The 17,178-nt window shown below is 35.8% G+C and overlaps 1 protein-coding gene across 1 annotated transcript in view; it reads right to left on the reverse strand.

Moving 5' to 3' along the window:
* Positions 1-1,551: 1,551 nt before the first annotated feature.
* Positions 1,552-17,178, reverse strand: part of LOC132560604 (uncharacterized) — a 34,689-nt gene continuing 19,062 nt past the window's right edge. Inside the window, exons 19-34 of the mRNA XM_060225267.1 lie at positions 16,087-16,817; positions 15,394-15,565; positions 14,613-14,735; positions 12,862-13,766; positions 12,386-12,502; positions 11,845-11,985; positions 10,472-10,557; positions 9,471-9,573; positions 8,794-8,947; positions 8,022-8,207; positions 7,519-7,654; positions 6,497-6,697; positions 5,054-5,281; positions 3,833-4,796; positions 2,854-3,025; positions 1,552-2,505 (exon numbers count right to left, since the gene is read on the reverse strand). Of these exons, the coding sequence (XP_060081250.1) occupies positions 1,612-2,505; positions 2,854-3,025; positions 3,833-4,796; positions 5,054-5,281; positions 6,497-6,697; positions 7,519-7,654; positions 8,022-8,207; positions 8,794-8,947; positions 9,471-9,573; positions 10,472-10,557; positions 11,845-11,985; positions 12,386-12,502; positions 12,862-13,766; positions 14,613-14,735; positions 15,394-15,565; positions 16,087-16,817 (5,313 nt within the window). The 3' untranslated portion in view covers positions 1,552-1,611. The remainder of the gene's footprint in view (positions 2,506-2,853; positions 3,026-3,832; positions 4,797-5,053; positions 5,282-6,496; positions 6,698-7,518; positions 7,655-8,021; positions 8,208-8,793; positions 8,948-9,470; positions 9,574-10,471; positions 10,558-11,844; positions 11,986-12,385; positions 12,503-12,861; positions 13,767-14,612; positions 14,736-15,393; positions 15,566-16,086; positions 16,818-17,178) is intronic.

The raw sequence follows: 17,178 nt of genomic DNA on the forward strand, positions 1-17,178 counted from the left end.
TTTAACAAGTACATCAATAACCGTTTACTGTTTAGTATATTAAACCTATTTATGATAAATATGAATCACTTCTTGTTCCTTTAGAATAAAGCTATACACAATGGCATGTACGTATCGTTCGTTTGAAATTATAAGATATATGAAAGTTCCAAATATTTAATAATGAGGTTTTCACACCTCCAAACTTAGATTTTGTTATAATTTTCGTTGAGTTTTGATATCAATTAACTGCTTTTTTGAGCTTCCAACTTTCAGCCATCAGCATCACTTGGGGGATAAACCAGCTGTATCGTGCAGTTTACTTCATTGTCTGGCTCTAATAAGTAACTTTTCACTTGTGAGTCTCACAAAAACAAGTTTTGAAAAAGAAGGCTTATTTGCAATAGGATAATAACACAGTCGTGAACGTGAACCGTCTTAACTGGCATCAAAGGAAATACATGATTATAACCCAGATAGGTTGTGGAGTAACAGTAAATGTGTCAATACCTGGAGTGTATCCGTAGTATTTCTGATAATAATTACGTTATGTCGTTAGATAGATGACATCATAATTAGTAAACATAATTGATATATATAGTCTAAATAATAGGCTATAGTGATGATTATCAAACATTAACATGCACCATGATAAAAGAGAAGACCAGACAAATATCTGCTGAATCGGATGTCTGGCAATATCAACAGAGATTATTGTTTATAAAACCAGTAGGATCTACAGAGATTATTGTTCATAAAACCAATATGATCTACAGATATCATTGTTGATAAAACCAGTAGGATCTACAGAATTAATTGTTTATAAAACCATTAGGATCTACAGATATCATTGTTGATAAAACCAGTAGGATCTACAGAATTAATTGTTTATAAAACCATTAGGATCTACAGAGATTATTGTTTATAAAACCAGTAGAATCTACAGAGATTATTGTTTATAAAAACCAATAGAATCTACAAAGATTATTGTTTTTAAAAGCAGTAGAATCTGCAAAGATGACTGTTTATAAAACCAGTAGAATCTACAAAGATTATTGTTAATAAAACAATTAAGATCTACAGAGAGAAATTATGGTTAATAAAATCAGTAGGATCTAGAGACAACTGTTTATAAATCCAGTTGAATTAAATGACGTTTTCCTGTGTCAATCTAAATACGCTGTAACCACTATTTGCATGTTAACATATATCAGGGGAAAAGTCAACAAAACTCAGCAATAACACTGTTTATGACCTCGGCATATAACTGTCGACTTCAAATAATCTGACAAGTTCGCGTTATTTACAATACACGTATACAATTTTATCTACTGATATTTTATGATCACATGTTCGAAATCAGGAGGTGAATCAGTATATGGGTCGCTTCAATTAGACAAAACAATTGGTCATCGCCAAGTGTATCAATTTAAATGATAAAAGAGAAAACAAAATAAGGCCCTTAACATCACTTATGGGTCCTAGTTGGTCATCGCTTAGCTCTACACTCTCTATTTCTAAATTTGAATGAAAGGTTGTATTCACTTGTTTGTCTTTTGTACAATCCTCAGACGTGACCACAATGTCTTGGCTACATATGGTTACATACTCGTGTTTTTCAATTTTTAAAAATTAGAGGGCATTGAGTTCGCTTCGCCACGTACCATTTAGTTGCGATCGCTGCTCCTGGTGTCTATATTTCTTGAGTTTCATAGAGAAAGCTTTGTCCATAACACCCACAGCGGGGATAGTATCATAAATGGGATCAGAGTCTTCTTCTGAATCATCGAACGCATCCGGGTCGTATCCATCTCTTCTGAGAGTTTGACTTGGGCGTTCTTTTTTGAGGAAATCTTCTGGTATGTTTGGCAGTTTTCTGTTCCTTACTGCACTCATAAAATGTCTTTGAAAGGGCATACTCGCACCAGAGCGTAGTCTTGGATTGTCCTTTGATGTATCCTTAAAGGTATTGGAACTTTTCTCAGTTTTCTTTTCCACGTTGATATCTAAGAGACGATTTTCCCTCACAGTCGTACGTCTGATCACTGATTTAACCAGAATACTTGCTACACTGGTTTTCCAGTTTGAACTGATGCCAATTCCGCTTTGCCTGATACTCTTACCGAGGGGATTGGTTGAACCAGGCATACTTTTTGTTCCTTTGACCTGTATATTATTTATAACTTCCACCATAGCCCCTATAACTTGCTCTTCCTCTTCCTCTTCGTCGTCACTGTTCATGGGAAAATCAGAAATCCGCTCGGAATCTAACTTTCCGCAAAATTCTAGCAATTTCTCGGCAACATACTTGGAATTTCCGTTTTCGATATCTGTGTCTTCAACTTTTCTTTGAAATGGGTTTGGTATAAACGTTATCGAAATCAAATGCAAGAATGTTCCCCATCTGTGTACCAACATTCCAATGAATTGAATCAATATCATAAGGCTGAAAAATAAAACGAACAGCATACCAAGTACGTCAACCTGAAAATTCTCGGTGTTCACGTCGGCATCGTCAACATCACTCTGAAACAATAACATTGCAAAATAAGTAAAGAAGTATCTGTAGTTAGACTCGGTTAATATTTACCAGTTGTCATGTTAGTATTTTGAATATATATCACAAGATGAAATAATGTCTCTTAATCAATAGCGAATTATATAATAATTATTTCTTGTTTTGCTATCAGTAAGATATCAAAAGTAGAGGAGAGAATAGATACGTTTTTAAAGAATGAACTTGGTATCTCTTCTATGATTGTTATTGTAATAATTTCATATCGATGGTAGCATGTAACTTTGAAATGATCATACTTCAAAGAACATTGAAAGAAGATTTTCTTCGCTGCTTAGTTTTAGTTAAACATTACTCACCGGTACAGCGAAATAGATCATGGCCGGCTTTCGGAGCTGAAACATGAAATTGATGGCAATCCAAACAAGGTTGAGGATTGCTATAGCAGCACACGAACTGTTGCGGAATTCCAGTAGTCGAGTTTTGATTTGTTTCTGAGAGGCTGCGGACAGGTTTAATGGATAAAGGTACCTTTAAAAGAAGCAAAACCGTGGTTTTTGTTAAAGAACAACGTAAGATTAGTTTCAAGTAAAGGACAATTTGCGCATGAAAATGTTACTGGCACTACGTTTGCCAAACACATGGATTTTGTTTATTTCATTTATCTAATAAGATTTTAAATCATACTGAATATGACAGTCCGCGAGATTGTCTTTGTTTTTATGTTACTATCATACTTGAAAAGGGAACTTTTTATCGGCGCGGAGAAAAAAAACTCATTTGTTGTGAAGAATGGATGTTTAACCCCATCCCACTTATGACCGACTTTGCATGGTTCTTTTGTTACGTACCATAACGCTTTCTCAACAGTAATTTTTGATGAAAAAAACACCGACTCGTTAAGCGCCCCATTCAGAATATATTGTTAGAGGAATTGCTCCATAAAAAAAATTAAACATAAAAAATAAATGAAATCCAATCCCTATGTAGAACCTCACATCAAGGCACAGTACAATGCCTTAACTATATCGAAATATTCTTTCCTTCTTGTAGCATAATTCGGATGAAGTTGATCTACTAAACAATCTGTGAGACAGTCAACACAAAGTTTTCATACACAGAGTGAAAACAGAATGGTGTGTACGACAACAATGGTCAGGTGGCACAGTGGACAATCCCATCTACTATGATCTTTGAGATCAGAGATTCTATAAAAACAATACAGTCATTTGCCCACCATGTCGACACTACAAAAATGTACACCGTTTACCTCTCATCGAAGCGAAAACAACTGTATTATAACAGTTGTATAATAGATAACGTTTATAATTGAAATACCTTTTGATTAAACTTTTCCAAAAATCCTCTTCTGCAGGGTTCAATTTTAGTATTCGCCCATTTCCTAGTGTGTGAAGTTTTTCCCAGTTTGGAGAAAGCATCTCAGTTTTCGTGTTCGAATTCATTGCATCCCCCAACTCCTCTACCTCCTCTCTATGAGAAGATATTGGAATTCCGTCAAATCTGACAGTCTTCTCAATGGTAGGACTTGGCTTCTTTAGAACGACAACCTCAGGTATGACTTCAGCATCCTGCATATCTATGTCATCGCCGATTCCGACATTTTGTTTTTGTTTCAGTAGTAATTCAATCTTTTTGTTCATGGCTCTCAGAATGTCAACCCTTCCATCGATTCTATTATTTTTCAGTCTTATTTTTGTGAGTACGTCAACAATATCACTGAATCCCAGTTTCGGCATTAAACGAGCAAGGAATCCTTGTTTTTTTCTTTCTTCTTTTTCTTTCCTTAACTTCTCCTCTTCTGCAATTTCATGTGGAGTTTTCTTCTCTTGTGATTCCCTTGTCCCCCAAGATATGATATGCATATTGCAAAGAGAATATGTTACAAGGAGTAGGTAACCCAATGGAATACAGAGGTAGTACAATGCTCCATGCATGATGCAGCCGAATTCATGAGGATGGAAGCAGGCCGTAAGGAATGTTAAAATGATCAGTGACTCTATGAATATCACACTCGGATGAAGAGCATTTTCTTGGGTAGCTATGATTAAACAACCAATAAAAACGACCGTCATTACAAAAATGTAACACACACCTAGAATCTGTGCTGCTATAATTTGGGACTTGGGTGTCGCATTGAAGCACAGAAAAATATACAAGACAGCAGGCAAAGTGGCGAGGAGGTAGGCAGTGGTTATGTCTGTACCAAAGACAGATCCAAAAGCTCCAGCAATCATCATCACGATAACTCCTGGTCCTAACACTGACGCGGCCATAAGAAAATCTGAAATAGATATAAAATAACGTATAACGTTTACACACTTTATCTCATTGTTTTTTGAAAGCATTTTTATAGGTCCTGATACTTCATTACTTGTCGTTAGGAGACAAGAAAATCAGTTAGAAGTGTATTCAGTTCCAAAAAAAAAATTAATCTGCACCCGATAATTCCTGTATAAACTTCATATATTCACTTTGGATAATCATCAGCATCTTCACAATTTTTCGAAGACAATATCAAGATCTCTACTTCCCACTTACATTGGTAGGCAATATAAAACCAGCTAATGTTGTTGTTGATTGCAACAGTGTTTTTCCCATCCTGCAAAAGCTCCATGATATTTGCGATAGTTGACGGGATCCAGCGTCGTCTTTGATTGAAGAACTCTTCAAATCCTTCTGGAGCGTATGTAAATGCATCTGCAGCGGCCGCGTATTCCACACGGTATCCCTGCTGTAGAAGAAGGGTACACAACCAACGGTCTTCACCTATGTATTAATAATGCAGATTAAAAAGTCTTTGCATTGCATTATTTTATTCTTTTTATAACTCTCAATTATTAAGCTAGCATGAAACATCAGCAATATTTCTAAGAATATTACTAATGGCATCTGAAATATTGCAATACCTCTACATTATCTGTACCTGCAACTGTAATTCAAAATATTGTAAAATTTTTGTATCATCTGTACATACAAAATATTGTTATACTTCTAAATTAACAGTACCTGCAAATGCAAATCCTCTACATTATTTATTATTCTTATAGTTATGCTGAATAGCACAATCTGTCGGAACATCTGTTCGATTAAAAGAAGTATTTCCGTACTATCGAGTTTCTTGATGGTTTTGCAACCGCAATCTTCCAGGTAAGGTGCCGAGAGAATGTTTGATATTAGTCTGTAAAAATACATGCTAAGCATCTAAGATAATTTGGCTCAGAGTACTTAAATTTCATGGCTCAAAACATTAACAAAATTACTAAGGATTTTTTTTGTCAAAATGATCAGAAATAAGAGTCAATGGTAAACAAATACGACGGCCAGGAGAATTTTTAGTCACCATTTTTTCTTATTTTAAGACAGCAAGTTTAGTGATTTTTTCCTAATTTTGGGTGTGCACATATCGCACAGGAGGATTCAATATTCCTTGGTGTCTAGAAAATATCGAAACATAGAAATTCATTTGCAAGTGCCGTCAACGAAACAGACGAGGCTTCCTCTTTGAACTGAGTATTCATACTAAGACTACAATCCGTGGTAACGAGGACAATAATGCAGACCCCTGTATCTTAGCTATCTTATGGAGTGTCTTCGAACAGCATATATCACATATTATTTACACAAAAGGTAACAAGAGTGCTTTGTATAAGATGATGAATCAGACCGCAACGTTTCAGGAACAAATAATATAAACAAATCGCCAAACTCGCATAGAGATAGAGTAGTTATTGTATACTCGCAATCATTTCACCACTAAAATACATTTAATAGAAGCATCACACATGCAATCGTATACGTCACTTCTATATTTTCAAAGACAGAGAATCAGCTTTAGGTCTAGCGATAAGAAGGAACTATGACTTTATTCGACCTGTTTTCTAAGCAAGTAATGAGAGGATCACAATAACTTTAAAACTAGTCTAAAAGACCAATTAAACGGCGACACTTTGTGTTAGGATTCATTCTGTGTTTTAATATTACCTTGGTCGTACATGAGATAATGAGACGGTTCAGAGGGAAGTATCGTAAATTTTCTCATGACGTTGTCATCCATCAATGACGATCCACGAAATATGCTGAAACATCCGGGGCTGCACAACACACAACCGATCACGTGCTCTGTGGCTTTTTGAAGCCAATGGCCCATGGCATACTCAAACGTCTGGAACCATACTACTGGTCCTGTGTATTACAACAAAAACAAAACCCAAAACCATACATATCAGGGTATCTTGTATGCACACTAAACAGAGGATGTGAACTTCAAGTTTTCATGTATAATACACATTGTTGAAAAAGTGCAAAAATGTTTGTAAGAATAATACTTCAACTTCTGAGATGAAAATGATTTATGCTATTTGAAGCTATTCCATCATACTTTTGTTTAGCATTCTTTTTCAGTTATTTGATAGCTATGATAACATAATATAATGACGAATACAATATAGAAACGCAAATTCATAAGTCTATATCACTATTGGAAAACATATCAAGATAATATTTTATCACCAGCTACAATTTGCAAGATTTAGAGAAGAATCATCCTGAACAACCTTCTCTCCTCTCCATCTGCTGACTTGTTAACTAAGTTAGAGACAACAATAATAAAAATATCCTGTAAGATTAATTGTGTTAAGGGTACAACATAACAAAAACGTAAACTTTGCTTGATAAAATTTGTTCATATTGCAAAAAAAAAAAAAAAAAATATTTTAAAAGTTAATTTTATCACATTTGGAAAAGATTATCACAAATTTCCTTGTTTACACACCAAATATGTTTAAACATACGTAGCATCTCAACACAACCAATACAGCATGTATGATGAAATGACTTCTAAGTTTAGGAATAACACAAGTTGTTTATTATTTGAATGATACAGCTTCAGGTTGTACTTAGTGATTACATCAACATTTCTTTCCAAATATAGATTTTCTTTGTACTGATCACGTACATGTGAATTTATTAAATAATGAAAAACGTTAGGTTAAAAGTACATGTACCTTTGCCGACAGGATGAATCCGACCAGACACAGCGCCAACTCTGTCGTTTTTCTTCAACTTGTCTATCAACAAATGCACTGCTTCTGGTGAGAATTCAACATCCCCGTCTAGAGCCAAGAGAAATGTGTTTTGTGCCTGTTAGAAAAAAGGTAAACCATATACACAGGTAATGCCACGAATAAAGAGCTGGTCTAGTTGGCATTACTTCACATAACATACACAGGTAATAATACGAATTAAGTACTGGTCTAGTTGGCATTACTTCACATAACATACACAGGTAATAATACGAATTAAGTACTGGTCTAGTTGGCATTACTTCACATAACATACACAGGTAATAACACGAATTAAGAACTGGTCTAGTTGGCATTACTTCACATAACATACACAGGTAATAACACGAATAGAGAGCTGGTGTAATTGGCATTATCTAACACAAAAAACACTAATAGATAAAATCTTAATTCAGTTAATAAAGTATATGAAAACATGTATTCACCCGGTACAATACTTCATCGTCGAGGAAACTGAAGATCTGACTTTTTTCCACTTTTCCTGTGTTTTCCTTCTGGAATTTACGCCAACTGATCAATTGGTTGAAGTCATCTCTGTTGATGGCCGACAAAACAACCTCCTGACATTCTTTGAGAATACGATAGCCCAGTAAATAATACATATACATCACCTAATGAAGATAAATACTATAATTAGATAGGCAGGCCTGAATTTTAAATCAATTATCTGAATACAGCATTTAATGTCTTATTTTTCTGCATACGACAACTAAATTAAATGAAGCCTTTAAATGATAGAAGTATGCCAGTGGTAGTATTTCTTTCTATCCAATGTGTGAAACGCTAATGTCGATATGCGGATGTATTCTGCTTATTACTAGTGTGAGAACCTTTCTGGATGTTTAATCAGCTGGAATAATGGTATATTTCTTCTATAGCTATAAACTATCCTATGACTCTAAGCAATTGATTTCTAAGTTTTAAACGACGTCAAGTTCCAGAGTCTCAATCTACACGTGAATGATACTGCCTAATTATAGTTTTACCCGTTGTTGTTTGTGATACACTGTCCATAAAGAAAACCATCTTTCTTCACCATTCACGAAAGGATAACCAATGGAACCCACCTTGTTCATTTCATCAACAGGTACAACCCTCGAGGGACAATCCTATTTCTATCATACATGTCCAACTATCATTATTTAGAAATTATCCTTTTCTGTTTCACAAAGCAACGTTAGTCAAAAGCTTCCGTACCTGGGACCATCGTTTCTTGTTCCGAATTTTCTTTTTGTCCTTCAGATGCACGAAAAGGAAATTTCCCCCCGGCATGAGGAAAACCAGCTGACCACCGTAAGGTGTCGGGATCTTAATAGCATCATTTATCGTTAAAGCTTTTTCGTGAACAGAGCTGAAATAAAATTTTATATACAAAATTAAAAGGATGTAATATAACATGTAAACCCAAGACATAAATACTTGACACCGATAAGATATTACTTTACAAAGGTAATTTAATCCGGTGTTGGAAACAGAAATGGAATTAACCTATCGATAAGTTTGACTCTTCACATCTAAGGTGTTTTTGGCTTGCTAATAATCACCGGATTGTCATACAGGAATAGGATTTATCTTGCTGGAATACAGGGTCATTATGTGCCCAAACATTTTTATTAATTATAACCAACAGCTTCTACCATATATCCTTACAATTTCAACAAATCTAATAACTGAAAAAAAATAATGAAATGGTCATACATCTATTGAAATGAATTATGCTTCAAATGAAGTTATACCTCGGGTCAAGTGCAATTAAAATTGCATGATATAGGGGGAAATATCACCAATCAGATTTGGGAATAACCGAACGAAATGGAGTGGGTGGGAATGGATGGGGAGAGGGGATGGGGGTTTAAAATAGTTTCTATGTTCACCTGGCAGCTTCCTCCATCACCGCCACCATCTCATTTACAAAGGAGTTTGGCACTCTCTCATTATCAGCATTTGTTTCGAAAGCGTCGTCAAAGAAAATGTGAGCTGTGAACATAAAAATGAAAGTAGAAATCGCAGAGAAGACATGAAATTTACCTATCTGTAAATAGATGTCTTTAGGTATACTCCTTAAGTATCAATAAAAGCAGAGATGACTGAAAGAACACGCCGTAGTACAATGTCTATCACAGTTTCGATTGAGTTCACATGTTATGCATGTGTTGTACCCAAAGTAAGTTGTAAAATGTGTTGGCCGGGGTATGCACTGGGTATCTACTAATGCATGTTGAGGAACACTGGCTAAACATACATATACATTAGATATAGTGGATGAATATCTTGTACATGACTGGTCCCTATATGGACAGCAAAGTATTGGGTGTCTGTATGCCAAACTACAATATACTTGTAAAATAAATGGTTCGCAGGCGCTGAAGTGTACTGCTGCCTGTAGGTATGACAACTTATGTAGCTGCTAATGGCTGGGTGTCTATGAGAAATATCATCTGCGTAAAAACTGTGTCAATTATGTTGTGTGTCTCATATCTGTGAAGGACTGAGTGCCCAGAAAGGGGTCCGGGTGAAGATACCTAGGCCTCTAGTAGCAACATGTGCAACCTTAATTTGACTTAATGGCTTTAGTGTGTGTTATCTCGACTGAGTAACTTGGGCTACCCATTTGAGCTGTAGATGTTTTCACAATATTGATTATTTTTTGTATACAGTTATAATTATTGTTTATCTTGCGAATCTTTGCACTCGTGTACATGTATAGAAATTTGGGAAACGGGCGAAAGCATGAGTGACATGTGTGCATTATGTATAAATTCATTGGCCTCTGAAATGTGCATAAACTGTTTGTATTTCTTGGTTATGGTGGTTTTCTCAGTTTTAAAGCTATCATACATCTGGAAAATGAATTCATTAGGGCATATTTACTCACGCTCATATTCGTAGTAATCCACGTCTGCAGGCGTAACATCAAATGTGGTAATAGCCTTCTTCCGGAGAAATTGATCCTTGTCCATTCTGATAAAATGCGAATTAATTCTGGTTATTATATGAAGACCAAACTGACGCGTTTTATTTTCGAGTTACTTCCCTTTGTACAACTGCCTGTTGTCTTTCGATTCATTGGTTCAGAGTATACCCATGTACTCGCCGTTCCTTGGAATCAATCAGATTTATTATGAAAATTACGAAATGGGTTGAATTATGGAACGAATCCAATCATCTTGACTTTTTTCTGATCATATTTTTTTTCATTCGCTTTATAGGTTTGTAATTATGCCCTTGCCATCCCTTGGACGAAACAGCTGTTTAGTTCATTGTTTGGAGCTACTGTATCTAACAGAATAGTACCATTTGCTGGTGTGTTGTTGTTTAATATGTGAGACCAGAAAGTTTTAATACATCTTATCGGTCACTAGAAGCACAACATTTGATATGTAAAACATACAATTTAAATTGTGATACAATATACACAGTGTGTACAAATATTAATGATGGTAAGAATAATAAGAAAAACTGCATTCATTGTCGTTATCGTGGAAAACAATCATAGACATCGTTACCAAAGTAAATGCGGAGCAGACTTCTTTATAATTACGTGATTTAGTTATCCACAAGACATATGGTGGCCATGTCTCTAAGAACGGTGTTAGGGAGTTTTGTAATCAGCATTGGTCAGTACTATAGTATTTCAACGCCAGCGCATACAGCCTGTATGTCGTCGAATAGTTTGGGGCGGGATGTGGAGTTACACTTCTCACCCAATGCCTCAAACAGTTCCTCTCATATGGAGAGCGGATTTGACCGCTGCCTCCCATCATTGTACATCAAACAAAGTCTCGACTCATCGGTGAACAAAACATGGTTCCATTGTCGTAAATGCCATCGACAGTGTTGCAGAGCCAAATCGAAGCAAATAAATCAAGGATTGCGACACAAAAATAAAGACCAACAAAGATAACCTACATTTTGTGATAATGAACGAATTAATTAACATTGTAAGGATTAAGCGATAATCAACTGTAAACAATGAGAGTTTTACAACCTTTTTCTTCACGTGACGACATATTGTATTATCATTTTATAACTCCTCCTTGACTATGTCGTTACTACATAAGACTTTGTATCAATAAAAGCAATTAAAAACTTCATAACAGTAATGATTGCATACACCGGTAAAAGTTTAAAGTAGAGAACAAGGATACAGATTTAAATACGTAATGTAAACTTGATATATCAAAATAAACACATATGTAGACTTCGAAGCAAGACATTCATCGAAATCGGTATATTTAGATTTAGTACCTGAATAACGACTTAAGAAGTTGCACCATTTCCTGTCTTGTTTCATGCCACATTGTTGCGCATGCGTACACCATTGGTGATATGACATCCGTTGTTTCTTTGTCCTCCAAATTAGAGTCTCTCATATCATCAGGCTTTAACCTATGTTTAAAGATAAACAGTTATGACGAATGGAAGTTCAAATGTACAGTGTTCTATGAACGTGCGTGCGCATGTTTGGTTAAATATGCCCCAGCAAAAAATACTGTAAAAACCTATAGCTTCGAGAGGTTCAACTTTCTTGGTCTATCGAAAAAATGTTGTTTCGTGGATAAAGCTACTCACGCTTTTCAATGCTTTTAAGTTCATGACAATCTTATATGGTTATCATTTCATAGAAACACTATTTCATTAATGAAGGGAACTCTTTAAAACAACGAAACTAAATCCCTAACGAAATTTATTATCAATATCCGTGACATTGTTTCATGAAACAGTTGAATACGATCGTAACGTGACTATTGTTGAATATATGACCACAAAACTATCTGAGGTGACTTACCTGTAGAAAGTTCGACCTTTACTGATGACCTTGAAGATTTTACGTTTATGGCGACGACGCTTCATGATCAGATCTTGCTCCATAAGTACTCCACAATATACGGGATTCAAGAAGAGGCTAGAGACGACAAATAGAAAAATAATTAACTCTGGGTCATTTCATACAGTGCCATTCAAACAGAAGAAAAACATGTTAACGGGAAAAACGGATATTGCGTCTGTTTGATACATAAATTAGGTATACAGCATTATTCAAGTTTAGGCGACATTTAGGGAAATGCTACTGCAAAGGAAACATGCATTTTGCGTTATTTGCCCACCAATGAGCTGTGGTATTTCTTCTTTAACGTACCCTTGCTGAGAGATTTTGTTTAAACTTGATATATCGATAATAACAAGAGCAACACCAATTTTTTGTCTAATGATTTCTACAATCGTTACACGTAGGTTAGCCAATAAAACAACAATGCTACCTACGTTTCTAAGTTTGAAAGGCGCGGTTGACTCGGGAACCAGATATGCCTTCCTATCCAGTAGACTGAAATTAACCAACCACCGGCTATAGGTAGGTGCCACCAGGTTTTGAGGAGGTCGCCGTCACAGATTCGCTCTTCTTTGAAAATCCCAGGCAGAACATGTGACTGACAATCGGCATACAGTATGTAAGCTGCAAGAGGTGTTGACACTAGTAACGGAACAGCGAACGAGAATATTTGCATGTTAACTTTACATGCTGTATATGCCACGAAATGTCCAACAAATGCTGATAAGGCAAGAACTATGGGGATATCGGTGAATAGTTCTGTGCTCCATACCTCAGTAAATAGTGATAGAAACTGCAAGTCTGAACGATACTCTTGTTCATTAAGGTAGAAAGCTAGCAAACCTGTGATAAGAATCTTTATTGGAGCGGCAATGGCATAAAGAACTGGTCGACACTCCTGTAGGTCGAATTTCAATCCAAGTATAAGGATCTGCAAACTGTTCGTCTCATTTAAAGCACCACAAAACCGATCGTCCACAAAGTTTTCCCAATAGGGAAGCGAACAGAGGATAAGAGCGAAACCCATTTCAACAATCTTCCAGTCGTTCTCAGCAAAATGTGCATTGTTGATATAATAATCGGTTAAAACAATCACGGGTATAACAGATATTTGAATGAGTGCTGCCAATATGTCAAATACAAATGTAAACATTTCACCAGCCTTGGATTTACGTTGCGTATTTGAATCTTTCGTTGACGAACAGAAAGGTTTAAGAATACTTGGTGTTATGCAAGCACAGCTGAGCAATAGAATGCTTCTGACAACATCAATTTCTGGAAGAACTCGGAAGATCAACAAAGACAATCCCACTGAATGCAGACCCTCACTTATCAGCACCTGTAATAATGGTTAGAACTGTATTATTCCTCATTCGATTTGATCATCTTAAGTGTGTATTGTTTCCCGTCATAAAATGGTCCTGTTTGCAGTATCGATATTAGAGGTAAGAGTTTCCAACATAATATTAGCAGAAATATATGGAGAGCGAACTTCTGGTTGACAACATCTTCATCGAGTTTGTTGAATAATTAAGAATAAGAAGAAGAATAATGACATTTCTATTGGAACACACAGTGAACTTCTCTTGGCAGACTTGACGAGTCTAAATTTATCGAAGGGCTTACCAAAGCAGGTCATAGAGACTTGCAATTTCTTTAAGATAAACTTATAACTTTTTGTCTTTAACGAGGTTAATTGACATTTTCCGTGGTATATACCCACCAGAACTGGAACCAAACGTTACCAAGAAATTTCCATTTCTTGGTAACCATATCATGCTTTCTCCACCCATTGTGTTGACATGACACAGTAGATACAACAGAGAAAAGTAGAAGAAATATTCTTTTGGGGAGGAATTGCGGTCGCCATTATGATGTTTCCGAAAAGTAGTATTTCTTTCTAGGGTATGACGCTTGACATGTTAGATGCTTGTTAGTATACCATTTTTGTTCTGTGATTGTTTGCCTTTTCCCATTCAGAAATTAGACACTAATTGAAGCCTACCCTTTCAGAAAACATAATATTATTCTCCTTGTACTTTTTAAAGATTCTCCGTGTAACTCTTTTATCGTGCAATAGTTGTCTCAAGTTCTATCAAGTTTGCGTTTAGATTTTGATTTGTTTCTGCACTTATTGACCAACTTCTTTATCGAATTATGCAAATATTTCAGTATAATGACTCACAATGACGACATTTTTCTTTGAGGGAAAGGGCACATTTCCAAACAGTGATGTCCACACGCTAGTCAGGAATAGCCGGATGTATGGAATACACGTAACGACCAGTAACAGCACGTGTTGAAATTTCTGAAATAAGAAATCACAAATCATCAGCACAGGTTACAAGCGTTTGATACTACAAATTGTATGTGAGAGACTTTACCAGAACAGGATTCGTATTCAAAGTTCAAATATTTTCTTTTTTTCGTAACATCACTAAATGTCAAGACTGCACTTAACTGGAATTTGTACAACTATAAGTAACACTGAAAAAAATGTGAACAATAGGTATGTCGATGTGAAGAAACATTCGAGTAAGTTGTGGTGAAATATCGCCATCGATTAGTCATGTCTGCATAAAATTTGTTTTGTACATCCAGAGACGAAAACCCAGACTCATTTTCCTGTAATAATGCATCATAGTGTGTTATTATGAACAATTACTGAATTTTAATTCTAATGTAATAAGGAAATCCATAAATCTACATTTTACACACGACAACATACAAATTTGTTTGTTTTCTATTCATATACATAGACTACATATTGCATAATATGTACCTAGTAAGTAACCAGAAATCATCCCACACAAGCAGATTACAATTGAATGTTGAGTGATTTAGCCTGAATTTGTGGATGCCCTATCTGTAGTTATTAAGGTACTGATTGCAGATTCACTTAATTTTTGCTTGAATATATAAAGTCGAGTGCAATGATTTGACTATGTGTCTTTATGTGGCCTTACCGATGTGTCGGACACGAGCGTCACTAGACTGATCTTCTGGAACACAGAACAGGCGAGGAGAAGGAGTCCCAGCAGTATGTAAGTGAAAATCTTCAAAGTCCTCATTACACCACCAATGTTAAAACTGTCTCTCTTTGTTTCTCGGTTAATGATATGGAATATGTCCCAGAATCTGAAGATGTTGTATTGATTTGAATAATGAATACATATGGGAATAATCCATGGGGGAAAAAGGCAAACTAGTTTATTTCATTGTTATGGAGAGAAAACATTATTGAAGATATCCAAATCTTCTCTTGAAAGTATCCTATACCTGGCAGTATTTACGGGTCAAAATTGTCACGATTTGTTTTAAAACGATCGAGTTATATTTCAACAACGAATTAAAATTTCACGATCTCGCTGCAATAGGATAATTTATACAGATGGGTCTCATATTTACACGAGCTAAATCACGATTACGTTGATCTTCCGCAAAAGAGTGAAAAAAATTAATATCAACCTGATGAAAATACCTGGCTATATGGTATGTTGAAAACCATATCCATATTAAATACAGACATTTCCCTCAAGTTAAAAGGAAACATATAACTTAGAAATGAGTCTATAGGACATTTCGTAGGGATTATACATTAATTAGACATTAAAAGTTTTCCTGAACATCACTTAGACACCAGAAAAAAATTTACTAACTCTTTTTTCAATTTCTTCGGTATTTTGGAAGCCTGGTTTTGTTCCTCCTCAGTGCCATCGATATTTTTCAGGATGCTGCTTACAGCTGGCGGTGTTGGAGCTTTTTTTTTCTTTGGCTTCCTGTCTGTATAGGTTTTATAACTTATTGAATTTTTAAGGTTTGTGTTATCAGACCAGTTGAAAAATGTGTAGTCTTCTTCCTTGCCGATGCTACGTTTGGAATCAAAAGAGGTTTTAGAACTTTCGGGTGTTGACGCCTCCCAACTTTTGGAATCAAAAGAGGTTTTAAAACTTGCAGGTGTTGACGCCTCCCAACTTTTGGAATCAAAGGAGGTTTTAGAACTTTCAGGTGTTGACGCCTCCCAACTTTTGGAATCAAAAGAGGTTTTAAAACTTTCAGGTGTTGACGCCTCCCAACTTTTGGAATCAAAGGAGGTTTTAGAACTTTCAGGTGTTGACGCCTCCCAACTTTTGGAATCAAAAGAGGTTTTAAAACTTTCAGGTGTTGACGCCTCCCAACTTTTGGAATCAAAAGAGGTTTTAAAACTTTCAGGTGTTGACGCCTCCCAACTTTTGGAATCAAAAGAGGTTTTAAAACTTTCAGGTGTTGACGCCTCCCAACTTTTGGAATCAAAAGAGGTTTTAAAACTTTCAGGTGTTGACGCCTCCCAACTTTTGGAATCAAAAGAGGTTTTAAAACTTTCAGGTGTTGACGTCTCCCATTCAGGTGACTAAAAGATAAGATGGACCGCTTAAAAGAGTGATTAGAGGATGTCTCCCAAACAGGCGGCTAAAACGCAAAATTGACCGCTTAAAAGGGAGATTAGTCATGGTCTCCCAAACAGGTAGCTAAAATATAAGAGGGACCGCTTAAAAGAGGGATTTGTTGAGGTTTCCAAAACAGGTGGCTAAAACATAAAATTGGCCGCTTAAAGGAGTGATTAGTCGAGGTATCCCAAACAGGTGGCTAAAACATAAGATTGACCGCTTAAAAGAGTGATTAGTCTAGGTCCCCCAAGCAGGTGGCTAAAATACAAGATGCATCGCTTAAAAGAGAGATCAGGTATAAGTTCCATTTAGATATTTTACAAT

The sequence above is a fragment of the Ylistrum balloti genome, unplaced genomic scaffold (genome assembly GCF_031769215.1).
Source record: "Ylistrum balloti isolate Yb309-2 unplaced genomic scaffold, AGI_CSIRO_Ybal_v1 Utg371086, whole genome shotgun sequence".
In the NCBI taxonomy this organism is placed as follows: domain Eukaryota; kingdom Metazoa; phylum Mollusca; class Bivalvia; order Pectinida; family Pectinidae; genus Ylistrum; species Ylistrum balloti.